At 38.7% G+C, this 26,943-nt stretch overlaps 2 protein-coding genes across 2 annotated transcripts; both read right to left on the reverse strand.

Annotated features, from left to right (window-relative positions):
* Positions 1-1,807: 1,807 nt before the first annotated feature.
* Positions 1,808-15,122, reverse strand: synj2bp (synaptojanin 2 binding protein). Its single transcript, XM_061743207.1, has 4 exons — positions 14,915-15,122; positions 5,115-5,251; positions 4,065-4,169; positions 1,808-3,019 (listed from the first exon to the last, which is right to left on the reverse strand). The coding sequence occupies exons 1-4, from the start codon at positions 14,976-14,978 to the stop codon at positions 2,888-2,890; spliced, it is 438 nt and encodes a 145-aa protein (XP_061599191.1). The 5' UTR covers positions 14,979-15,122; the 3' UTR covers positions 1,808-2,887.
* A 2,766-nt stretch (positions 15,123-17,888) lies between these two features.
* Positions 17,889-26,659, reverse strand: lgals3a (lectin, galactoside binding soluble 3a). The gene is made up of 6 exons (XM_061743781.1): positions 26,537-26,659; positions 25,405-25,422; positions 24,581-25,288; positions 21,873-21,961; positions 20,716-20,872; positions 17,889-18,844 (listed from the first exon to the last, which is right to left on the reverse strand). Exons 2-6 carry the CDS (start codon positions 25,417-25,419, stop codon positions 18,689-18,691), a joined length of 1,125 nt encoding a protein of 374 aa, XP_061599765.1. The 5' UTR covers positions 25,420-25,422; positions 26,537-26,659; the 3' UTR covers positions 17,889-18,688.
* Between the last annotated feature and the right edge of the window lie 284 nt (positions 26,660-26,943).

Raw genomic sequence — 26,943 nt, forward strand, 5'->3', positions numbered from 1 at the left:
ATTGCTGATCATGGCTTACAGTTTAAGAAAACTCGAATATCCTATCTCAAAAAATTAGAATATTCTGGGAATCTTAATCTTAAACTGTAAACCATAATCAGCAATATTAAAATAATAAAAGGCTTGCAATATTTCAGTTGATTTGTAATGAATCCAGAATGTATGACATTTTTTTTTTTTTTAATTGCATTACAGAAAATAAAGAACTTTATCACAATATTCTAATTTTCTGAGACAGTCCTGTATATAGTGTCGAAAATCAAGATAAACATCTCAATCGACTGTCGGAGTGTGATATTTTATTTATATTTATTTATTTTGTCCATGAAGAAAATGACATCACTTTTATTATAAACCTGTTCATTGTTTGGCAAATTTCACATACACAATTGTAAATACTCCAAAACTCCAGCCCACTTTAAAGGTTTCCTACTTGAGTTTAAAGAGAAACTTAAATCCCTTACACTAATTGACACCAAACAAAGTATAACATCCACCCATATATACCTGAAGTTGTTTTTTTTAAGAGGAATACTGTATAATTTACTTATTTATTTTTTCATTTACTTTTTTTCATATTTTATTTATTCACTCGTTTACGTGTCATTCTCCCTACTTCTGTTAATTTCACTTGAATTTTATTTTTTGTTACCTACCGGTATATATTGGAGCACTTGTCTGATGTTCTTTGTATATAACTTATTCTCAAAAAAAAAAAAAAAAAGTCAGAAAATTCACTTTCAGCCATTATAAGCAATGATTAAAACTAAATAAAAATACAATTTCAATAAAAAAAAAACAATATAATAATAAAAACATAAAATAATGAGTTTACCACATGAGCCTCAAGAGAAACTACTTAAGGAGGTTGTTCCACGAGATTAAAGAAGTCAGGTTTCGTGCAATAAAAGAGATATTCTGCAGATGAAAAGTGTGAACTACCTAAAAGGGAAGATTGGATAGATGTGATGCATGACATTTACATACTTTCTTGCTTAGATTAGGACAAATTTAAGAATTTCTGGAAACACTGGGTTGAATTCATTTCACCATTGAGAGCAGACTTTATCTAAATAGTATATTTTAAAGATTCCCTTGGTTCTTGCTACAAAACTTTAATTGTTCATTAAAAAATAAAAGTTTAATTAAAGATATGTAAAAAAAAAAAAAAAGTTTGAAACAGGAATAATTTTTAAGGTACAATGTGTTTGTATGATCATCATTCAATTACTGTAATTCCCACGGTTTGTTTATCTATTCTCTCATATTCTCCTCTTGTGTAAAGAGACTTGAGTGACAGCAAGGTTTAATTTGGTTTTATGTTTCATTTATTTACTTTTTCCTTCTTTCTTTTGGGTCTTTGATGGCCTTTGTATCATTTACAGAAATTCAGATGCATCAGGTTATGCAACAATCAGGAACGGAGGGAGAGAAGAGAGAAATTGTGATATTTCTGTGAATGTATGGACTTTTGTGAAATCTTAATAAAAAGAGAATTTAAAAAAAGAAAAGTGTAAACTAGTGCAGTATTCTGCAACACGTATGAAAAGTTGAGTTGTGTGAAAGTGTTTTACTGTTCGTTTTTTAGCACTGACTGAAGGCACTTTTACATTCGTTGTGATTTAAAAATGAATAAACTAAACTAATAAAGATATAATCTAATCTAAAAGACTGGAGATTAAACAAAAAAGAAAGGTAATCGAACTGTGAAAGGTGTGTGATTCAGAGCAGACGGGAGAGATATCCTTGTCATTTAGTTCATCCTGTCCTTCTGTACTTTTTTCAACAAAAAAACAGGACCTTGAATAAATAAAACCTCAATAAAACCCCGACAGCAGCAGGGGCTTCAACATCAGCTTTATTCATCTCTGGATCTCAAATACACAGTATGTTCATAATTTATTCGTGCTGAATGGCTCCCGTCTTCCTAACCCCGCCCAGAAGAAGTGACATGCAGCATATTTACAGACGAGGACGTCCACGAACGTGAACAAAAGCACTCATAATCCAGCGATGCCTCGGAGTCCCATGATCGTGGCTCGTGCAAAAGAAAACCCCAAAAAAAGATAGAGAGAAGCCCTTCGAGTCGCCGATGGAAACGCCGTTTTACGGTCGGTGCAGCCTGAAAACGAAGCACCGCCTTCGACGCAGAATCACAATGTTTTAGTCTCAAATGGTTAAAAAAAAAAAAAAAAAAGACGAAGACGACGTCAAACGGAGGATTTATCAGAGGGAATTAGGTTCAACGGTTCATCCTGAGTGACCCGATGAAATATAGTGGAATGAGTGAAAGGAAAAGGCTCTTTTTGAGCCGTTGAACGATGAAATAGTGTTTTCTGAAACGACCCAAGGCCCCCGCCGTCGCCCAAGAACCATTTTAAACAGAAAAGATCCCGTCGGTGAGCTAAACTATTGCACAAAGACGCGTTGGTCCCAAACCCACCGACCTGCCGCCGGCGGCTCTAACGAGAGCGGAGAAAACGTGTTCATCCGCCGCTGAAAGTAGTCCCCCCCCTGAACAGAGCAGCGGGTGGAAGTTCATCGCCCGGGCGTTTGGGGAAGAGGAAGATGGGTTTGATCTGTGTGGCCGCCGGGAGTCGAACCCGCGTCACGCCGGCCGTCGGTTCCAGACGAGCGGAGAGGCCTTGGAGCGGCTGAACGCGAGCAGCCGTCCGGCGCGTGAACGGGCCGCGGTGCCCGGCGAACCTCGGGCCTCGTGAGCCGCAGCGACACCTGCTGATCACGGGAACGACACGGGTCAGACTTCCTCTCTCGCTTCTTTGGCATTCAGCAAAGTTTGTTTCTGGTTTATTTTTTTTCTTCTTCTTCTTTTTTTCGGCGTTAAAACGTTCGTAGCGGACGCCGCCGGCTCCCTGGAAGCCGCTTCCTAGTTGGTCCGCTTGTAAATGAAGGCGAAGACGAGGCCGGCGGCCGCTAGCAGCGCCAAGAGTCCCAGGACCGGGAGGGGGGGCTGCTGGTCCGGCTGGGGCTCCGCCGGGCCGTTCAGGTGGCGCGTCGACTGCAAAGAAGAAGACGACAACGAGAATCAAAGGGTTGATATTTCACACTTTTGAGATGTTTATTCCAGCTTTTTAGAAATATTCAAGGTCGTATTTGGTCAGAGGTGAAAATTCTGGTCCAATCAAAGCTTCTTCCAACGACACAGAACCAATCACAATCTTTATACGATCAATCGTACGAGAGCATCTAGATCAGGGGTCGGCAACCCGCGGCTCTTTAGCGCCGCCCTAGTGGCTCCTGGAGCTCTTTTCTTCTTTTTTTTCCCTCTTTTTCTTATATTTTTTTTTGCTTTTTTTCATTTTTTTTCCTTTCCTTTTTAATCTCGACATTTCGACTATTTTCTCGACATTTTGACTTTTTTCTCGACATTTCGACTTTTCTCGAAATTTTTACTATTTCCTCGACATGTCGCCCTTTTTCTCGACATGTCGCCCTTTTGAAAAGTCTTGTATAAGCCTTAGAATGAAGGGAACACATGCTGCATGTATCTATATTAGTTATAACTGGGGGAAGATTTTTTTTTCATTATGCAAAAAGTTGAAAGTTGAAAAAAAGTCAAAATGTTGAGAAAGTCCAAATTTCGAGAAAAAAAGTCAAGAAAAAAAATTGATGGATTTTCCTCAGTGTAGAATTACTAAACTTGAAATATCTTATTTTATATACCAGTATTTTTGATTATTATTATTATTGTATATACCAGTACTGTTTATAGTGTGTCATAATCTGATATTATTATTGTATTATTATTATTATTTCTATTGATGCCTCTTGTTTTGCACTATCCCCTTTGCTGCTGTACACTGCGAATTTCCCCGCTGTGGGACTATTAAAGGAATATCTTATCTTATATCCATCAACTACAGTGACTAAAATCTTCAACTTTTTCTTTCTTTCTTTTTTTTTTTTTTTTTTAACATGTTGCTTACATTAATTTCAGAGGTAACATTTTTCCCCTTAAGCTCGTACGTTTACTCGGTTTTGATATTTCCAGGTCAGAACGGTTCTGGAATCAAATTCACACAGAAAGCAGGAACCAAACTCACGTCTGGCATCTTCTTCTGGACCCGGAGCTCCACGTCTTCGCCGGCCGTCCGGAACAGCTCCACCACATGTTTGTGTGTCAGTTTCTCCAGTTTCACTCCATTTATCTACAAACAGTCACATGACACACAAACATCCGTCAGCTTTGATCAAACCCCCCCGAGACAGACAGCAGAAAATCAGTTTCACATCAATGGTGAGAAACTGAGAAAGAAAAGGCCCAAATTCAACGCAGGCAAGGAAACGGCCTCTCCGAAGTAATAAACTATGTTTTATACATTCTTTACAATCTAAAATATAATTTAATCCAGATTTGACAAGTAGTGAGCTGTGTCTAATGGGGTCTACAGGTTTGACAGAGGTAAATTTAAGACTTTTTAATACCATTTTCAAACAAAATTTAAGACCAAAAAGACAAGCCACTAAGAAATCCAGCGCTGAGGGCGAGGTTGCCAGATCTGACAGGTTCCAGCTCAAACGCAATGTAAAAAAAAAAAAAGGATCAGGCTCCAAACAAAGACTACAATTAAATTGAGCAGAGTTTATTGAGTATGTTTCTACTTTTTACGACATAATGTAAACTTTTTTGTTAACAATTTCTCCTGAATATTCAGTAAAAACCAGGAAAAGCAGCCCAGATAGATATCTTTCAGCTCAATTGGGCTGAAATTTGCCCAACCTGGCAACACAGATTTAGAACCTCGCAGGAGATTTTCCTCAAAATGATGAAATAAACTTTTTAATGATGACTGGAAACATTCCCTCTAAAATTAAGACCTTTGGATTGAGATTTAAGACAAAATAAGACATTTAAAAGGCCTTATTTTAGCAAAATAGAATTTAAGACTTCAAAAAAGCAGTGAAATTGCTTTTTTTTTTTTGCATTTTTACAACAAGAATAAGCATTTCACAAATAAACAGAATTATGAGTATGTTTCATGAGAAGATAATATGATTCAGGTTTGAGTAATTGAATGATTTTCATCTTCTTTTGGGACTTTAAGATAAAACTAGTTTGTGGTGAATCAGAAACTAAATGAAAGTGATTTCACCTCCAGGATCTTGTCTCCCTCCTCCAGCCTCCCGTCCAGCGCTGCCGCTCCGTCCTCTTTGATTTTAGACACGTAAATGCCACTATCGTTCACAACATACTGCTGGTCCAGCCCGCCGACGATGTTGAACCCCAACCCTGCACCAGGAGAGAGACAACACAAACTCGGTCAAGGGTTCCAGTCCTTTCCAGGACTAAAAATCTTAGTGAAAAAAAAAAACCACATTAATTTCATACTTGTAACAAAGAAAAACGTACATTTTTAAGCCTCCAAAATGTTAAAACCTTCAGATATGCCAAAAGGTCGTGCGGTTTGAATGAACATGAGTTTATTGGTGAACCAAAACGGCAAAAACCAAAATGACCTCAAGTGGAGAAAATAGAGGGAAATATTCCCTTTGATGCTCAATTAGCTGCATTTTAATTAAATCCAAAACACTTCACTTCAGTAACTTCAGCCTTCTTTAAACAGACTCAACATGCACAAAACTGAAATAAAAAAGTGCAACCACTGAGCAGTAGTTTAAAAAAAAAAAAACTCAAATATGTAGCGTTTGCTGAATAACCACTAACAATTACCTATTAAAATGATCTATTCAACTCAAATTGTGTAGTTTTAGCAGAGAATCCTCACTCACTGAACCTATACAATCAACACTGCACTATGAGAAAAAAAAAAAATCAGTTTCCTCACCAGTTTTTATCCACAAACTCAAAATAAATTAAACAAATCAAAATGATTCAAGTACATAAAATGAATTTTCTTTTGATTAACTTATCAATAGGTAAATACTGAAAAACATAGTGGTTTGAAGAAAACTAAGCAGCACTTATTTCCACCTTAGGTGTAACACTCACTTCATAGACCTGAGTTTGGAGGAATTAATGGGAGAAATGGACATGTTTTTTACTCCTGACAGATATTCTTCCTTGTATCTGGTTTCGCCTCAACAAACATCTGCAGGTTTTTCTATGGGGTGACGTGGCGGGCGTACACTCGCATTACAGGGCATTATCCAGCATGAATGACACTCAGTTTTTTTTGAGCATTTCCTTCCCCAGGCAACGGCTTTGTGTTATCTGGATTGTCCCACATAGTTTAGTTTAGTTTATTGGTCCTTTCAATTTCCACAACACAAATAACCCAAAGTAGAGGTGTAAATTGTCACTGTAATACAAAAAATATAATTTTTTTTGGTATATATATATATATATATATATATATATATATATATATACACACAATGTTTATTAATAAGATTTTATCAGAGAATTGTTGAGAATTCAGGAAATACTACAGAATAGATTAAAGAAAGGTGGGAGAAGGAATTGAAGGAGAGTATATCTAGTCAACAGTAGGAGTCCATATTTTTTTCTACTTCTTGCTCCATGTACTGGCACGAATTTAGTTGGAATAATCTGGTACGTTATTTAGTTTTTTAGTATTTAGTCATTTAGTTTTATTATTCCCCCTAAAATGAAACCATATCTGGCAGGTTTCCCAACGGAGATGTTGGAGAGGTTGCCGTGACGACGAGGCAGATCACCATCACACTTTTTGGCGCTGTCCTAAGATTAAGTTATTTTGGAGAAATATTTGTTCACAAATATAATATAAATAATTATATTAAATAATAATATAAATAATATAAAGCAAAACCGGATCTGGTTTTATGCCAGAAATGACATGACTTTGTATTAGTTTGATGTATATAGCGGAAATTTAGGATTCTACACTTTTTTTTTTCATGGCGGTTACAGCCGTTACAGCCGTTCACTACTTGTCTGTTGCTCCCTTTAGTTCTAAATGCTCCTGTTTTGTGTTTAATGTGTGAATTACTGTTTAAAATGAAGAAGTACATTTCTGTTTTTTATACATTGTTAATTCTCTTCAGTTCTGCCTTGAAATACATCTAGTTTCCTTTATACATTGTATTATACCAATGTAGACTTAGCCTGTTATCAGAACAGAAGGAATTCAGTTTGTTTTCATGATTGTAGAAATAAGTTCTTAGTGATGGGACAGTTTAGAAAAACAACACAGTTATTATGGATGTAACGATATAAAAAAAGAATGATTAATTCTATGCAATAAGTAACATGATTGTGAAAAAAAAGCAAACATGATTACAGTATGTTGATGCTGAGAAAGAAAAACATATGGGAATATGAACATGAATGAATAGAAGAAGGTATTGTAATGGTTAAGACGTATATGACTGGAGGAAATATGGGTTATTGATATTTAGTGAAAATTATTGATAATAAAACAGCTGCGCAAGGAAGAGAGAACGAAAAGCACTAAAACTGACTGTCTCGTGTTTTTCCCTGTTTATTCAGGTTTACCCGGCAGAACAGTTTTAAAAATATATAATCAACAAGTATTCAGGTAACAGATTCCTCTGTCATGTTTGTTGCTCCATCTGGGAGATATTCCAGAAGAGACGTCAGGCAGTGACAAACACCTCCTGAGAATTCTGACTGTCTCTGCTAAAAAAAGCGATCACTCGTAAATGTGTCCAGTCTGACTCACCGACGGTGGATAAACGGCTCAGAATCATTAAAGACATTCACCAGATGGAAAGATTGACTTTCTTGCTGCAGCTGAAAGGTGATTTATATGCTGCAAGATGGTCAAAATGGACGGCTTTCTTGCTAAGTAAGGGAGTGAGTTAGTCTTCTCTCCCCCCTGCTTTAGACTGTTACTGTCCAAGTTCATTATGATAAGACAATGATATAAATCTAAATGTAACCTTCAATACTGGCTTATTGAAGACATGGCAACAACCAGAGCTGGGTGGAGGAGCCAAAAATTGTACTCAAGTAAAAGTACTGTTACTTCAGAATAATATGACTCAAGTAGAAGTAAAAAGTAGTCATCCAAATAATTGAGTAAAAGTAAAAAAGTACGGTACTTGGTGAAAAAACTACCGTACTCAAGTGCTGAGTAACTGTTGAGTAACGTCTGATTTATTTTTTTAACACAACCATTCAAACAGACAAAATTACAAAATAATCATCTTCAGGCAAATTAAATCAATAAAATAAATTAAAATGAATAAAAAATAAAAAAATAGCTTAAATTAAAATAATCTTAAAGTAAATTCAAGTACTTTAATAAATAATAAAATAAATAAAATAATAATAGAATAAAAAAATAAATTAAGCACAAGTAGCACAAAATCTCAAACCTTTGTACTTTTCTTTTTTAACCAGGCAGAACTAGAACAAACATGAACTCATAGAAACTCTGTGTGTGTTTGAGTCTGTGTAAATGTGACAAAACATGCAAAAACAAACATTATTCCCAAAGAATCGCTCAGTGATGTCATGAGATTGACGCGTACGTGGATAAAAGGGATAAAAGAAAAGTAACAGCTCAACGTAGCCTAATGTAGCGGAGTAAGAGGAACAGTTTCTTCTTCACAAATCTACTCAAGTAAAAGTAAAAAGTATAGTGATTCAAAACTACTCCTAAAAGTACAACATTTCCCAAGACTTACTCAAGTAAATGTAACGGAGTAAATGTAACTCGTTACTACCACCTCTGGCAACAACGGTTCTAGTACTGTGACTATTTTGTTTGTTATATACCTTATTGTAAATCAATACAAATTTTAAGTATCAAATTTTTTTTTATCAATGTACAATGTCCCTCTATACAAAATAAAGTGAATGAAAAGAGAGAAAGGAGGGTCAGACTAGAACTGGTCTTTAGTCCAGCAGGCACCGGTCCAGCTGTTTACAACCTTCAGCTCTGGATCAAAGTACAAAAAGAAAACCTTTAAAAAGGCGAGACTAAGATTCTGCAACCTGCGGCTCTTCATCCTCATTTATTTATTCTGCTCCTTCAGCCTGGGACATATTACAATATGACAGGGTTAATTTTTCTGAGAAATTTTAAATCTAAATTGAAAATACGTGAGGCCGACTCCATTACATGTACATGTTTTTTGTGATTTTCTTGCTTTTTTAATTTAATTTTAATTGTATTTTATCTGTTGGTGTTTTCCATCATTTATAACTATGTGTTGTAATTGCTGCTGCCTATTTTGGCCAGGTCTCCCTTGGAAAAGAGGTTTTTAATCTCAATGGGATCTTTCTGGTTAAATAAAGGTAAAATAAAAAAAAAAAAAAGTAGCAGCTCCCTTTGGCCTTGAAAAAAACCCCCAACATAAATAAATGATATTTCTGAATTAAGTTTTAGTAATATTATTAGTTTATTTTGTTGGGCAGTTATCTTGGAGTTTGAGTTGATGCCATCCAATTTTAAAATATTCATTCATTCATTCATTCATTCATTATCTTACCCGCTTTATCCCTTGCAGGGTCACGGGGGTCTGCTGGAGCCTATCCCAGCTTATTTTAGGTGAGAGGCAGGAGTTACACCCTGGACAGGTCACCAGTCCATCACAGGGCCACATATAGACACACAAACCATGCTCACAATCACACTCACGCTCACACCTACGGGCAATTTTTAGAATCATCAATTTACCTAGCATGCATGTTTTTGGACTGTGGGAGGAAGCCGGAGTACCCGGAGGAAACCCACGCAAGCACGGGGAGAACATGCAAACTCCACACAGAAAGGCCCCTGCCTTTTTTTTAAAATAACTATTTTTAATTTCTATATTTATTGTTAAAGTTGCTAAGCTGCAGTTACATTTTTTATTTTTTTTTTGTTTTTACTTTGGTGAAAGCCTGCCTTCCTACCCTCTGTCCCGTCATCACCGACATAATTAACTCCTCCATAGGCTCCGGTACAGTGCCCCCCAGTCTCAAAATCGCCTCCATCACTCCCATTCTGAAAAAGCCTGGTTTGGACCCTGAGGACCTCAATAACTTCCGGCCGATCTCCAACCTTCCTTTCCTCAGTAAGATCCTGGAAAGAGCAGTGGCGGCCCAGCTCCACCAGCATATGTCCAACCATGAGCTCTATGAACCCTTCCAGTCAGCCTACAGAACCCACCACAGTACTGATACCGCTCTCATCAAAATTACAAATGACCTCCTCACTGCTGCAGACAATGGTAAAATCAGCATCCTCATCCTCCTCGACCTCTCCGCTGCCTTTGACACCATCTCCCACACCATCCTCCTCGAACGCCTGTCTGCTCTCCTTGGTATCTCTGGCTCTGCTTTATCTTGGTTCCAGTCTTACCTCACCAACAGAACTCAGTTTGTCACCATCCTTGGCTCCTCCTCCCACCCTGCCCCAGTCAACCATGGTGTCCCCCAAGGCTCTGTGCTCGGTCCAACCCTCTTCACCACCTACCTGCTCCCCCTCGGCCAGATCATACGCCACTATGGTCTCAGTTTTCACTGCTACGCTGACGATACCCAGCTCCATCTCAGCACCTCACCATCCTCCCAGCTCCCCCCACAGTCTTTGGTTAACTGCCTCTCAGCCATAAAATCTTGGATGACAACTAACTTCCTCAAACTGAACAGCAATAAGACGGAGCTCATGGTTGTGGCCCCCAAGTCACTGCTCCGGAAGGTTGGAGATCTGCTCATCCGGGTGGACGACTGCACCATTACACCATCCTCCGAGGTCCGTAATCTGGGCGTCATCTTGGACTCCACCCTCTCCTTCCAGTCACATATCAAGTCGGTCACCAAATCTGCCTTCTACCACCTCAGAAACATCGCACGTCTCCGTCCCTCACTCTGTGGCAGAAACACTCATCCATGTTTTCATCACCTCCCGAACTGGATTATTGTAATGGAGTCCTGTCTGGGGTTCCAAGTAAAACCCTGGACAGGCTCCAGTATGTGCAGAATTCAGCTGCCAGGGTTCTCACCCACACCAAGCCCTGGCAGCACATCACCCCCACCCTCATCCACCTCCACTGGCTACCTGTTAAGTTCCGCATTCGGTACAAACTCCTCCTACTCACCTACAAATCCCTTCACACTCTGGCCCCCCAGTACCTGTCCGACCTCCTTCATCACCACACTCCCTCCCGGAACCTGCGGTCTTCAGACGCTGGTCTGCTCTCCATCCCCCGGACCAGACTGAAGACCTTTGGGGACAGAGCCTTCAGTGTTGCTGCCCCCACCCTCTGGAACTCTCTCCCTGCTGTAATCCGTGACTCCCCTTCTCTGGACAGTTTCAAAACTCAAAACCCACCTTTTCACCCTGGCTTTTCCCCATTAGTGCCCCTCCCCCCCGCCCCTGTCGTTTTGTCCCGATGGTGTTTTGTTTTGTTTGTTCTTCCTTGGTTTTCCTTTTTCATGGCATGCCTTGAAAAGGCCTATGATCTGTAAAGCAACCTTGGGTTCTTTGAAAGGCGCTATATAAATGCAAGTTATTATTATTATTATTTATATTAAAGCGGGGTAGTTTTTATTTTACTTTTACACAAATATAGACTGAAATAGGCCTACAATTCAGTTTAATTTATTTCAAAGTACGCCTACAAATGTACACTGCACCTCCATTGTTATATTTAGTGGTTGTAGCAGCTAAAATAAATAAAAGATGAAAACTTTTAAAATCTCTATTTCTTGTGGCTCGCGACAAGTTTTTTTGAGTAGAAGTGGGGCCAAAATGGATCTTTGATAATAAAGGTTGTGTGTACAAATATATAGAAATATTCAACTATGTGTATGTATGTATTCATGTATGTATGTATGTATGTATGTATGTATGTATGCATGTATGTATGTATGTATGTATGTACGCATGCATGCATGCATGCATGCGTACATAGGTATGTGTGTGAGTATAATTACAGTATATAATAATAATAATAATAATAATAATAATAATAATAATACTTGTATTTAGCAGTGTGAGTACAGTGTGAGTATTTATAAATATGGATTAAATGATTAGTGAATGGGGGTAGGATTAAATAAATTTACACTTCTTCCTACTGCTTTTTTGCACATGTAAATTAAGATATCAAGTGTTAAAGGGTGAAATTCTTTGTTTTGTCGTTTTCTTAAACTTCTCTTGAAGTGTTGTTTTTTACATGTACAAAAATAAAATAAATCAAATCAAATCAAAATCTGCCACCTGTCATGTTGCCTATTAGTTTGTCTAGTTACACTGTTGCTTTTTGTGCATGGCTTTCTATTCTGTGTTTAGTGCTTTTGTCTTGTTTGTTTTTGGCCTGTTTGTGTGTTACTGTGTCTCGTGTTATTAATGCTGATGTTACTGTTGCTGCTTCATGTTTGTTTCTGTTTCTAGCAATTGTCTGTTGTTGAGCTTATGTTAACCTGTGTGTGTGTGTATTTTAGCTTAGTCTCTTACCTTTTAATCTTTATTCTGATGTAGCCTTCTTATTTGGAAATGTTTTATTGATTATATCTTAATAATTTTTTCTTTTAGGTTGACTATTTTACACCAGTTCAGGGACAGCAGATGCAAAATAGCCTTTTTGGCTAATTCTGGCATATTTTACATTTGTTTAAATGTATTATTAATGTGCATTGTCCCTGATAACCAGAGGTGTCAAGTAACGAAGTACAAATACTTTGTTACCTTACTTAAGTAGAAATTTTGGTTATCTATACTTCACTGGAGTGATTATTTTTCAGACGACTTTTTACTTTTACTCCTTACATTTTCACTCAATTATCTGTACTTTTTACTCCTTACATTTTAAAAACAGCCTCGTTACTCTATTTCATTTCCTCCTTTAAATAAAAACTATCCAGTTAAATTGCTCCATCCGGATAGAGTGAATGTGGTTGTGGTTGTTTCAGATGTTCTTGTCCAGTTTTGTTCTTACATCCGTTCCCCTCTAGAGGTGGGTGCAATTCATCGATGTGTCGATGCATCGCGATACGTCACGTGACGATTTGGAATCAATTAATTAAAAAAAAAAGTTATATAGTTATTAGTTATCCTATCCAGATTCCAGACTGAATAAGCTGCTGAATCATTTCATTTTCAAGAATGCACATTTCTTATTGTTCACTTGAAATATGGAAGATATGTTTACACTAAATAAATTTGATTGAAGTACATATCTTGTTTACTTGAATTAATGAACTCATTAAATCCAGGGCTTGACCGTTTTCAGTGTTTTCCTCCAATAGAGGGTGCTCTCATGCAAGTGCAGCTTTCCCTGGTCAAAGTTAAGTAAGTCAAAGAGCAAATGTTAACATAGTCATAAAATAAATTATTTTGTGTCTTTGAAAAATACATGTTAAATGTTCAAAAAACCTTGTTATTTACTTAATGAGTGTTGTTAGAGGAACTGAATTAATTGATTGGCTATTTATTTACAAATGTAGCCACAGATGAAGACAAAATCAATCTTGTATGGAAAAAAAGCATTAAAAATCACAATAATCGAAGAATCGAAGCTCCAATAATCGAAATCGAATCGAATCGTGAGGTACCCTTGTTTGCACACCCCTATTCCCCTCAGATTCCTGCAACTAAACTTGGATGTTCATTCCAATAAAGGTTAGGATAAATGATAACATGCCTCTGAAGTTTGACTTTTTGCACCATTACAATACTTATAGGCAACTAGTCATCATATCTGCTGCTCTCTGAAACACATGTTAATGCTCAATAGTACACATATATGCTTCTTTAATATATTTGCATTATACTAAGATGCATTCATTTTCAATGGCTTTTGTCCTAAATGGCTTTTTTCCCCCTTACATTACTTTTACTTTTACAATTTAAGTAGTTTTGAAACCAGTACTTTTATACTTTTACTTGAGTAAAAAACTTGAGTTGATACTTCAACTTCTACAGGAGTATTTTTAAACTCTAGTATCTATACTCTATCTATACCAGGTACATGAAATACAAAGTGCTTTGACATTTGAAAAATAGGCATAATTGTGTTTGTATCTATGAAGGAATGTTACATTCAGGTCAAAAGCTTTTTTTTGTGGAAGGTTGGCATAAAGCAGCATATTTGCCCTTTTTCATATTGTTAACAGTATTAAAAACATAAAAAATACCTTTTAAGGTAATTTAGAACATCAAAAAATGTGTGATTAATCGCATTTTAATTAGATAAAAGACGACGGAAGAAAGTTATTGTGAGGATGTACAGGACTGTCTCAGAAAATAAGAATATTGTGATTTTCTGTAATGCAATTACAAAAACAAAAATGTCATACATTCTGGATTCATTACAAATCAACTGAAATATTGCAAGCCTTTTATTATTTTAATATTGCTGATCATGGCTTACAGCTTAAGAAAACTCAAATATCCTATCCCAAAAAATTAGAATATTCTAGAAATCTTAATCTTACATTACTTTTACTTTTATACTTTAAGTAGTTTTGAAACCAGTACTTTTATACTTTTACTTGAGTAAAAAACTTGAGTTGATACTTCAACTTCTACAGGAGTATTTTTAAAGTCTAGTATCTATACTTCTACCTGAGTAATGAATGTGAATACTTTTGACACATCTGCTGAAAACTAAACCTTTAAATAAATAAATCAAAAGACCCCTGGGCTAGACTGTCATTCAGAGGTGTCTATTCAAAGAAACACCAGCTCAAAGTGGAAACTGGACTTTATTAGGTCCAGATTCCACCAGTGTCATGATTGACAGGCCCCTTTGCAACGTCACTTCTCAACATTTTAACATATTCAAATGGCATTAATATGTGTTTTTACATGTCTAAACCGACTCGTATATCGCCTGAAAGCATGCAAATTCAAATTCCCTCCCTTTCCCAGCGTGTAGGAGCGGGCTTGTCGCTACTTGAGGTGTTTTTAAGCTGCAGAAAAGCTGCATCTGACCTGGTTCCTGTGCTGCTGCGCAGCCGGTTAGCAGCGCTGCTACACCGGGGAAAACTCACCTGCAGGACCGCGCTGCAGCTTGATCTCCACCGGGGCTCTGCAGGACCGCAGCGAGCCGTTCATGGTGCCCGACCACGTTTAAATAAGTTCCCCCGGGGGCAACTAAAAGAGAGGGGCAAACTTATTCATGTGAAGGTGAAACTCATTGAGGAGTTTCGATTCTGCTTCAGCTGCTGCTGCCGGACGTGGCGGCTCCGCTGCCCCCTGGCGGCCCGCGGCGGAACTGCAGGTGGAGTTTTGAACTACAACCGTAGAAGAAGAAAAGCAGTTCAAATGAGTTCAAATGATCAGAAAGGTACGGAACCATGGGTGCAGATCCCGGGGGGGAAAAGATGAATTGCCCCCCCCCCCCAATAAAAATACCCTAAATTATTCAAAATTGAACAAATGTATTTTCAGACTTAAAGGTTGAATATGTAGAATATTTATTAAAAAAATATTTCTAAAAAAATAATACATCCACGGTGCGTTTTGAGGTGTACAGAATGAAAGCAATGGGTCCTTTTTTTTTAGAACTGTTTACCACCATAACTGTGTTAAAACATGATCAGTTAGTTTAAACAACTTGTTTAGGGCTCCATATTTCATCCATATATCAATTGATCGTGCATAAAGTAGTCCCATAGGATAAAAGGAAGATGTTGAGAAGAATTTGAGATGAGTAGACACTACATGCCCAAAACCCTTAAAATGATGATTTACTAATATAACAGTTAAGTAAGCAGTGACACACACTGTTGGCTGTTTAGGACAAATAAACAAGAAAGGTAAGCACAATAAATGATTCCCTGTGCAGTATTTTTTGGCGAGCCTTTACCAATTTATGGCATGGTATGAGTTGCATATTGGCAAAACATTTTAAATTAAAATCACGTTGGTGTCCCCCCCAATCCTGACATCGGCTCTGCACCCCTGTACGGAACCCCTCTGGTGGTGACATTTGAAAAAAATAAAATAATGCGTGGCCACGCATTAATAACTCGTGGCCACGAGATATTAATGCGTGGCCACGAGTTATTAATGCGTGGCCACGCATTATTTTATTTTTTTCAAACATCACCAGAGGGGTTCCGTACTATAATGATCTCTACCTGATCATTTGAGCTGCGTTTCTTTTCTTCTTCTATGGTTGTAGTTCGGCGCTTGGCCTGCAGTTCCACTGCGGGCCGCCAGGGGGGCAGCAGATAGAAATATCCCATGGTAAATCATAATTATCAGAAAGTCATCATGGGCCGTTGTTCAAAGGTAATCTGATCGGATTTTGGTTATCGGATTGGATCAAAGTTTGAAAATGGGTTGTTCAAAAGGGAAAGAAGGGATCTGAAATCGGATTAGATCACGTAATCCAATCCCAGTTTTAATCTGGATCAAACCTTCAATTTGTGTTGTTCAAAACTTTCCAGTAGGATTTGGATAACTTTGATCCCAACAGGGGGTAGGATTTCAAGGTGGATTTCAGAAGGAAAATGTCAAAAAACTTTAAAATTTAAAATAATACAACATTTGTATCATTTAGTGTGAATACTTTTATTTATATTTTGCACTTGACTTGTAAAGTAAACATAGGCTACCAATTAAGCCTTTCAGTATAGTAAAGTAAAAATAAAATAAAAAGTATCTTGTCACCATGAAATAATCCCCCAAACAGAATTCAATAACAAACAAAAATAATATATTACATTTTTCTGTAATTCATCACTGTATATTAATATCAAAGAAACAATCATCAGAGATGAACCTGTCAAAAATAATTTCTAACTATTGCATCCCAACAGGCTCAGGTGCATCACAAACGTCATCACAGAGAGGGACATTGTGCCTGATAGCGATGTTGTGCAAGACAATACACTTAAAGTGACCCCATGTTGGCTCCTCTACCTGTTGTTCTTTAGGACACATTGTGATATATTGTCCCATTTAGAGCACTGGTAATCCGGATTTGGTAATCTTGAAAACTGTGTATCTGGATCAGGGTGACCCAATCCAATGTTGCTTTGAAAAACCGGCATGAAACTAAAACGGATTACCTGATCCTGGATAGCATAAAATGGGATTTCCAAATCCGGATCACTTTGATCCACATTACATTTTTTGAACAACTGGCCCTGAGATAGAAAGTCAAAATTATGAGATAGAATTATGAGATAAAAAATCGAAATTATGAGATAAAGTCAAAATTATGAAATGAAAAATCGAAATCAGATGGAAAGTCATTATTATGAGCTAGACGTCATAATTATGACTTACCGTGGGGATATTTTTATTTTTAAGGATAATTTTTCATCTTATTTTTTTCTTTTACTGGTGGAAATGGGCTTCTATATTTAGCAGACGCCAAAGCGATTTACATGTGAGAGAACAAACACACCGAGGTTAAGGTATTGCTCAAGGGCCCAAGGTGCTTCATCTTGGTCGCCATTCTGGGGCTTGAACCTGGGACCAAAGTCAGTAGCCACTAGACCACTGCCCCCCACTTTTCTAGATTTGTCTTACCTTGCAGTTGTTTACTTTATCTGATTTTGTGCTACATCCACTTAACATTTCAGAAACTTAATTGGAAACTAGCGCTGAATATTTTTCAGGAATGTTATTTTGCTAAAAACTGCATGTTAGTAAAATGTTTTACTTTCTTCAGGTTTCAGGCCAGATCCTCATTTACATGTAAAGTATTTATAAAATTATGATAAATTTATATGGGTCAATATGAGAAAACATTTTGCGATCAACTTTTTTTTTTTGCCAGACTTCAATTTTGATGTCCACAGCTACTCACAATTCAGTTTGGCATAATTTCTAAGAACATAATTCTTAAAACAGGTCTCTCTTGTAAATGAAACCTTGGGTCTCAATGAGATATTACCTGTATAAATAAAAGGTTAATAAAAAAAAAATGGACTCCACACCATTCAATAAATAAAGGTACATGTTCAAAAAAGATCAGTTTGGTTCCATTTTTCAGTAATAAAGAAGACAAACAGAGAAACCAGCATTTATTAATAAATGTGCAGTCAGGCAGCACAGGAGAAGTGCACAACAATCTGCATCAAACAGAGTTAAATCAGTCATTTTTTTGTTGCCCTTTTATCTGTAATATCAAAATACTGCCCAACTCATCTTTGGCAACAAACTGCAGAAGCCAGCCGTCTCCTCCTCCGCTATTTCATTTCATAAATTGTGCCCTTTTGTTGTTGTATTTTTTTGATTTAACAGGAAATCAGAGTTAGTAAAACCTGTGGACGACCCTCCGATCCGGGAGTTGGGGAGGATTTCTGCTAAAGAACGGAGGAAAGTCATCTGTATTTAAATACATTTTGAGAAACATCATGGTCCTCTGGTCTCGAGGGGTCGCCGTCCAGCACTGAGAGAAAAGGACACCATGTGGATTTTCAGCATAATACTTTCATGCGTTACAGAGGCGTATAATGATGTTAACGTAAGAGAATAAGAAACACATGTAAACAGAAACACTAGTGGGGACATCTGAAATGTTTGGGACGCGTCGCACTTCTCCACCCGGCGCTTCAGCTAATTTGCGTCCCTGATACGACTACGTTATTAAAGATCTACCGGGTTGTGAGTGGCTTCAGACAAAAAGGTTGGCTGCAGACTCGGGTTCGCCCAGAGCCTTCGGTTCTGGGATATAAGTGCCAGGTTTGGCGACGATTGCACTCGCTGACTACACCGCCTCTCCAACTCCACCAAAACGCGCCGAGAGCTTGCGAAGAGAAGTCAAATCCTTGGGTTCAGTTTGAGCGGTGGTCCGGGCGGCGGGTTCAGATCATGCTGGGCGCCGCGCTGTGCAGGGCGATGTCGCCCACCACCCGCACCAGCGTCACCTCCTCCAGGCCGCCGGCTCGGTGCTCGTACTCCAGCAGGTGCTGGCCGTCCACCGCCACCTTGAACATGTTCTCCTCCACCAGGATCTTCAGCTGCAGCGAGACATGAGAACAAACATCACACGGTTAGTGAACTGGAACAAAACTGGAATGTAACAGAGGAAAGAACCGCTTCTATTTCAAATAAGAATGAATCTGGATGCAGCAAAGCATCATGGGAGGAGGAGGAGACAACCTGTCTTTTAGAGATGTGTCCACGGAGGAGCTACGTGGACCAAGTCCTGTTAGAGCAAATACCTGGATGTTGCTGCAACTTTCACACAAACGCAGCAATGTAACTGATGTTTGCAGAGACATAATTAATGATGTGGCTCCTCTTAGCACCGAGCTGTGGAAAAACTAACCGGTTCTCAGCTGGTTCCCGAGGAGTTGTGAACCAGAACCAGCACTGGAACCGGTTTGGTGGAAAAGGGGTATAAATAAACTTCCAAACAACTCCTAAATGTTCGAGTGTCTGATGAGATGCTTTTAAATTAAACGTTAAATAAAAAGGTTATCGTTGAATAAGATGCGAGGCCTCGACGTCACTTCTGAGATCAAAGTCTGTAAAATACAGACTTTGCTTATCCGGCGTGAAAGGGCGGGACCAAATACCGATGTCGGGTGTAGTTTCAGGTCCAGGGGTCATTTCAGTCCAGAAATGACCCCTTACTTTGTGAGAGGGGAAAGATTTTCCTCTGCATTCATGAATAACTGAAGACTATTGGAAAAATTTGTCATGACATTTCCATGAGTTTATTTTGGGTTCTAATTTGTTTTTGGAAAGGTTGAAACGCACATCCAGGACACGTCAGAGCTGTAACTATGGTAACTGGATCCGCAGCACATGGATGCCCTTCAGCCTTTTAATTCAACAGAAGCCCTGAGGGTGAACTTTGTCCTTCAACAACGTAAATCTTTACAGCTGAAAGAGGACGTACTTTATTTTTTACGTCACTGCAGAGTAAAGAAATTCCCTCAGATCCGAAGAGGTTCCCTGAAAGTGTCCTTGAAGCCCTGGAGGGAACTCGGAGCTCTCTGTGGTCGGATCATCTTAGGACTCATATTAGGCCTTGTCCCAATACTACCACTACCCCATGTTTTCATCCCTACCCCTAAATTTTACGCATTCCCGTGAGGGTAGTGGTGTCCCAATTCCTCTTTCCACCTAAAGGGAGTGGAGAAAAGTAGTGTAGTGACTATGAATCTGTCCCTACGGATGTAGGGATTTCGGATGCTGACTAGCTGATCTAGAGACAGAAACATTTCCCAGAATGCTTTTCGTCGTCATTTGCGGACTGAATAAAAAAAAAAAAAAAACATGGCGGATATTTCTTATTTTTTAGTGTATAAAATGAATATTTTGAGTTAGTTTCTGCATAAAGATGCGTTTTGATTACATTTCTAGCGAGAAATATATATTTTACTTTCATAATATTCACTCAGTGAATGTACATAATCACTCGTTTGCCCGTTGTTGCGAAGTCTTTTTAAAACCTCGCCAGCTTTATGGTTCCGAGTTACACCAACGCAGAGCCTACGGAGTAGGTTACGCGGCGACGCGCGCTGTACGCTCTGCTTTGATTTAACGCGGAACCATAAATCAGCTCCTGACCCGGCAGGCAGAAATCTCGAAATTTTCGGAGCAAATTTCTTAACAGGCGTAGCTACAACTGTTAGATTTCATCTATTAAACCAACATTTATCTTCCTAAATGATTTATTTCAGCCAGCAGAGCTGCAGGTTTCTCCCCGGGACGACGGCAGGTTGACCCGTCTTTGCGGTGTGTTCAAGTGCTTCTTTTGAGCCCGACCCCCGCCGACACAGGGGACGCTAGGCGACACAGCAGTCGGCCGACAGCGGGCGACGTCGGGTTGGTGTGTCCTCGGCTTTAGAGCTTTACAAGCTAAAGTGACTTTCTTTACCTCAAAACGGCGTCCCGGAACGAACGGGAAGTCTCCTTCACGCTCCTCTGGTCCCCAGTAGCCTCCCAGGTTTGAGTTTCTGACTACGGTTTGCTCATGAAACCGAGGGTTGAAGTGAAGGACGACATCTGAGCCTTTGACGAAGTCCACATTGAACCTGGAATGAAACAACACCGTTAACATTACTGAAGATGAATGACTGTGGAAGTGGTTTATTCTGGCTGTTTTGAGTTGTAATGATGTTTAATGGTTTAGATCAGGGGTGTCAAATGTGCGGCCCGCGGGCTGCATGGGGCCCGAGAGAGGTTTTCATGCGGCCCGCGAGAAGTTTCCAACGCAAAAAAACGAAATGTTAATTTACTAAAAAGGAAGGCATAAATAATTGCCATGAATCGCAGCATATCCGATAATATATTTCTTCTACAAATCCATCGTTATTCCACAAAGAGAGCAGTTTGGCATTTTTTTAAATTTTCTAGAATGTATTTGCCGATTTTATTTCTTTGTAGACGGTTGTTTATTTTTTATTAACTGACTACTATTATATATTTTCGCAGGAAAAATATCACTGCTAAAAAAGATGATAGAAGATATTTATTCGGAGAGTTTCAGTTTTGAATACGAGGATAGTGACAAAGTAAAACAGTTTAAAGAGAAGTGCTGACCTTTTCAACACACTGGCGTAAATATCCGCGCCAATTTTTAAAAATAAATACACTTAATTGTACTGGAAAAATCTTTAAATCACAAAGAAACACTCTAGGAAATTAAATTTCCTATAAAAAAGCAAAATATAAAAAAAACATACTTGTTTCTGTTTATCTTTGTAAAATGATATTAAAAGTATCTTACATAATTTGAAAAAAAAAGAGAAATTTCAAGAAAAGATCCTGAAGAAATATATTTTACATAATTAGAGTGTAAACAAAGTGCATATTTCCTTTAAAATTAACTAAACTGATATTGGATTAGATAACAATAGTAAAAAAAAATTTCGCACCGTTTTTGTTATTTTGAGCGTGCGGCCGGCGAGAAAAAAATTGGTCAAATCCGGCCCGCCAAGCAAAATGAGTTTGACACCCCTGGTTTAGATGAAGGCAGGTACTCGTCTTCCTCAAACTGAACGTGGATACTGAGCGTGGTTCGTGCAGGAATACCTGTCCGCACCAGGAAGAGGTTCTCCAACTATTGTGATTAAAAGTCGTGGCATCATTCCAGCATGAAGCGGGAGATCGTACGGCACCATCTGCAAGAAACATTTCCATTTTAAAGCCACAACCCCACAACTCGTGTTGTATTTGCACATTACAAGGACGGTTTCAAAGTTAAATCAACCTTAGAGCTATTATTAGACGGTAAGAACTTTAAACTTTCACTGGGGACCAAAACAAAGGAGGAAATCCTGTTAACGGATACAAGAGGCTTCTAATAATCGCCTGTCATAAAGAATTGTTTAATTACTCCTGTAACATACAGGACTGTTTCAGAAAATTAGAATATTGTGATAAAGTTCTTTATTTTCTGTAATGCAATTTAAAAAAAAAATGTCATACATTCTGGATTCATTACAAATCAACTGAAATATTGCCTTTTATTATTTTAATATTGCTGATTATGGTTTACAGTTTAAGATTAAGATTCCCAGAATATTCTAATTTTTTGAGATATGATATTTGAGTTTTCTTAAGCTGTAAGCCATGATCAGCAATATTAAAATAATAAAAGGCTTGCAATATTTCAGTTGATTTGTAATTAATCCAGAATGTATGACATTTTTGTTTTTGTAATTGCATTACAGAAAATCACAATATTCTAATTTTCTGAGACAGTCCTGTATCTCAGTTTCTGTTTCATTAATATATAAAATAGGTATAAATAAATAGGTAACATATAACAAGCTTGAAGTCATAAAACTAAGAGAATTGAGTTAAACATTAGTGAAGTTTTGACTGAGCTCACATTCTTGCCGCTACACCCAGTGAGTCATTACTTCCATCTATTACACAAGTCGCTGCGACCAGTCAAGACTTTGACAAAAGCTTTCGTACATTTTAACAACAACTGTACAAACTGACGTCCGAGCAAAATTAAAGTGGACAAAAAAACTTTAATTAGAAGCAAATGCACAAATGAGAAAACAGACATGACACAAGTAGTGATGATATAAAAGATAAAAAGTGTTTTTATGTGGTAAACATATAGATGTGTAACCTTAACATGTAAATAAGATAATATATTGCACGTAAATCGTTACAACCAGTGTGCTGAACACATTTTAGTCCAACTGCAGATACTGAGTACGTATTCAGTTTTTGGCACTAATCAAACCACATCCTGATTCTGGAATCGATGTCCTTGTCCCAAAGAAAAGTTGCACTCATCGCTTTCAATAAAAAGGTGGATTATATCTGGGCTGAAAGACAAAAATACATGCGTATAACTCCCACTGAACAAATATAACATCTCTGTTGTATTTGTGCAGCACCACGCCAGAGGCGCGGATGTATTATTGATGACAAAGGTCAGCCCTCACTGAGACCCCGACAGCAGAGGCAGAAAAGCTGGAACTTTTCACCGAGTAAAACTTCAAAAACCCACACAAGACACTTTCTGCAGACACACACCAGAAAAGAAACGCAGCAGGAAGTAGTGATGCACCGAATGTTCTGTAACCGAAATTGTTCGGCCGAAAATAGCAAAAAAACACTTTTGGTGGAATAAGTGGGGAAAAAAAACAATGAACGAACAAATAATAACGGCGTGTTTAGATGACGCAATCAAACAGCCGACAGCGTGGAGGGAGAGAGCGGTGTTAAACGCAGCAAACATGTGAGCATGTTAGATCATTACTTGGATGTGGGAAAAAGCAGAGGAGACGAGAAATGATCCAGGCTGAGTTGGATTTGGGAAACCGCTTGGTGATGGAGACGGTAACGGGACGCACAGCAGAGAAAAGGTCGTACTACCGACGCGGTGGAGAACCCTCACTGTCTGATACGACGAGATCCTCCAAGAAAATAACCCAGATTTTTACAATTATTATACAAGGCTTCAAATTGCAGAGATCAGCCCCACCGTGACCCGATTAACTGGATTTGAACGGGAGAAAATGAAAAAGGATTATGAGAAAAAATGCAATAAGTACAGTAAGACAAATTGTACGGTGGCCGAGACCCGCCATTGCTGAAAATAAAAGAAACGCTGCAAATAAAAAGAAACGCCGCTGCAAATAAAAGAAACGCTTTTCAAATAAAAGAAACGCTGCAAACATAATGAAACGCTGCAAATAAAAAAAACGACGCAAATAAAAAAGCCACAACGGAAGTGAATTACCAGGGACTATTTTTGCCGATGCACCAGTGTTTTTTTTACGTGAGAGGAGAAGAAGAAGACGAAGAGGACGTAAGTGAAAAGGAAGAAATAAGAAGAGCGAGGAATAAGAAGAACAACAAACGAGAAAAGAAGCGAAAAGGTTAGTGTTCAACATCGCTACGTGTCATTTTTAATGTGCAACACCGGTGCATCAGCAAAAATAGTCCCCGGTAATTCACTTCCGTTGTGGCTTTTTTATTTGCGTGGTTTTTTTATTTTATTTGCAGCGTTTCTTTTATTTTCAGCAATGGTGGGTCTCGGCCACCGTAAAATTGAGACTGGCGGGTATTTCACTGCACATTTATTTGATTTATGCAATGGTGAAAAAATTGGCAAAATAAATGAAAAACTGCGAAGAACCATTGTTCGGTATTATTCGGTATTCGGCCAAGTGTTTATTATTATTTTCGGTTTCGGGCCACAAATTTTCATTTCGGTGCATCACTAACAGGAAGCAGGTGAAATTATATTTGTGAGAAGTGCTGGTACTTACCAGTGTTCCTCCGGGACCAGGCGGCCCGCCGTACGGCCCCATAGGACCAGAACCGGGACCAAACGGGGCGGGGGCAGCGGGGAACCCCCCGGCTGCTGGCGGTCCCCACGACCCCGTCGGGATGGGAGGAAACCTGGCGGCCGGGAAAGCAGGGAAAGACCCGGCCGAGGGGGGGAACGCGCCCGGACCCCCCGGCCCGTACATCCCGTTGCCTCCGGGCTGACACCCGGGGTACGGCACGTTGGGGTAGTGGCCGGGGGGGGCTCCGGGTCCGGAGGGAAACGGTCCACCCGGGTACGGAGCGGGGCCTCCGGGGAGCTGCCCCGGAGCGCCTTCGTGTGGAAACTGCCCAGGAAACTGCCCGGGCGCCCCGGGGCTGGAGGGGAACTGGCCCGGGGCTCCGGGCGCGGGGGGAAACTGTCCTGGTACTCCCGGGGCGGCGGGGAACCCGCCCGGGGCTGTCGGGGGTCCCGGGTATTGCCCCGGCGGCGCTCCAGGGCCCGAGGGGAAGGGGAACTGCCCCGGGGCCCCCGGACCCGAGAATCCTCCCCCGAAGTCGGCGGGTGCCGAGGGCTGGGCCGGGGCTCCCGGGGCGGAGGCCGGCCAGCCCGGGTTGGAAGCAGCGGGATTCCCCGCGGGGGCAGACGGGTTGGTGTTGCCGATCTTCTTGGCCTGACCCGCCGTGTCGTCCCCCAGAGCGTCCGCCAGCTTCAGGGAGAGAGAAGAGGGACAGTGATGCCTCCACCCACAACATGACCCCAACTAAAACACCAGCAAAACAAACTCTGGAAATGATGCAAATGTGTGAAATCGTTTGGACTCACCGAAAAGTCTGACATGATCTAAAAAAGACAAAGGACAGAAGGTAACATTTTTTAATCATTTGAAAAGACACAAAGACAAAGCTCACTCAACGTAATGAGAATGTGTATGCCCCTTCTTGTACTATTTTACTTTATTTTATTATTTTAAAATATTTTATTTTATTTAAAATTCTTACTGGAATATACCCCTCTTCTGAATTGTTAAGACATCGATTTAATTTTGACCACAATAACTGCTCTTTTTGTGATGAACTTATTGAAACTGAACATTTATTTTATGATTGTAAATTAGTTATATACAAAAATAACTAAATAAAGAGTTAGAAAAACAAAAAACAAAGCCAGAAAAACGTTATTGTCAGTTTTATCTAGAAAATGAAACCAGCTGTTAAAAAAGACACCCATAATTTAAAAAATTCAAAACAATATTGTTTTATAGAAATTAAAATTAAATTAATTAAATTAAAATAAAATACATTAGTTTTTATCATAATTTAAAAAAATGTAATTATGAAAAACAAAATGAATTAAAATTAAAAATGTTTTAATTAAATTCAAATTTAAAATATACAAAAATAACTAAATAAAGAGTTTAAAAAAACAAACAAAAAAACAAGCAAGAAAAACGTTTTTGTCAGTTTTAACTAGAAAACGAAACCAGGTGTTAAAAAGACACCCATGAATTAAAAAAAAAAATTAAAATTTTTTAATTAAAACTAAAAAGATACATGATTATTTTTTTATCCTAATTTAAAACCCATAATTAAAAAAATTAAATTATGAAAAAAAGAAATAAAATTAAAATTATGAAGAAAAAAAATTATTAAATTTAAATATTTCTTTTTTAATAAATTAAAATGTAAAACAATGTAATTATTATTTTTTATCATAATTGAAAAAACCAAACACATAAACTGCGAGTAAACATTTCCACCAAAGCCACTCCAACACCCTGCAGTGTTGTGACAACACCGTAAACACACCGAGTTGACATGATATTCAAGTGTTTTTAACTTCTTTGACAAAGTGATGTTACAGAGTTGGCTAGCGGCCCGGCTACCTGCCCAAACATTACTTAACTTTTATCTCTCTCCGGGTAAATGTATCGCTGAAAGTTACATGTCCAGCTCACCTGTCAGGAAAGCGCAGTTTTTCAGAGGAAAGTCGGTGACAGAGTTGGTTTATCCAGCTCTGGGAAGCAGTTAGCTCCGCTAGCAGCTACCAGGAAGTGACGTCAGGTATGCGCGCTCCCGATGACGCTCCGGCGGGGACGCGCGCTGCGGCCGTGACGTCACCAGTGGGCGGAACCGAGATGGGACTGAAAAATGAAGGTGACAAATTTATACGTGTATCTGTGGCAAAGAGTTTCAACATTTAATTACGGAACAGTATCAAGGCCAGGCAGGAGAAAAATAAAAATAATATTTTAGAGGAAGATTTTTTTTTCATTGTGCACTTCGAGAAAAAAAGTCGAAATGTTGGGATTAAAGTCAAAATATTGAGAAAAAAGTCGAAATGTTGAGAAAAAAGTCGAAATGT

Source organism: Cololabis saira, chromosome 16 (genome assembly GCF_033807715.1).
Source record: "Cololabis saira isolate AMF1-May2022 chromosome 16, fColSai1.1, whole genome shotgun sequence".
NCBI classification, from domain to species: Eukaryota; Metazoa; Chordata; class Actinopteri; order Beloniformes; family Belonidae; genus Cololabis; species Cololabis saira.

Bases quoted from the DNA above. Each gene is read 5' to 3' on its own strand.
- synj2bp (XM_061743207.1), bottom strand. From the start codon at position 14,978: ATGAACGGCTCGCTGCGGTCCTGCAGAGCCCCGGTGGAGATCAAGCTG. The intron at 5,252-14,914 runs GTGAGTTTTCCC...CTCCTGGTGCAG, and splicing joins GCTGCAGCGCGGTCCTGCAG to GGTTGGGGTTCAACATCGTC. The intron at 4,170-5,114 runs GTGAAATCACTT...GACTGTTTGTAG, and splicing joins AGGGAGACAAGATCCTGGAG to ATAAATGGAGTGAAACTGGA.
- lgals3a (XM_061743781.1), bottom strand. The intron at 21,962-24,580 runs GTAAGTACCAGC...TGTTTCTTGCAG, and splicing joins CTGGTCCCGGAGGAACACTG to ATGGTGCCGTACGATCTCCC. The intron at 18,845-20,715 runs GTAAAGAAAGTC...GTCTCGCTGCAG, and splicing joins TTCCGGGACGCCGTTTTGAG to CTGAAGATCCTGGTGGAGGA.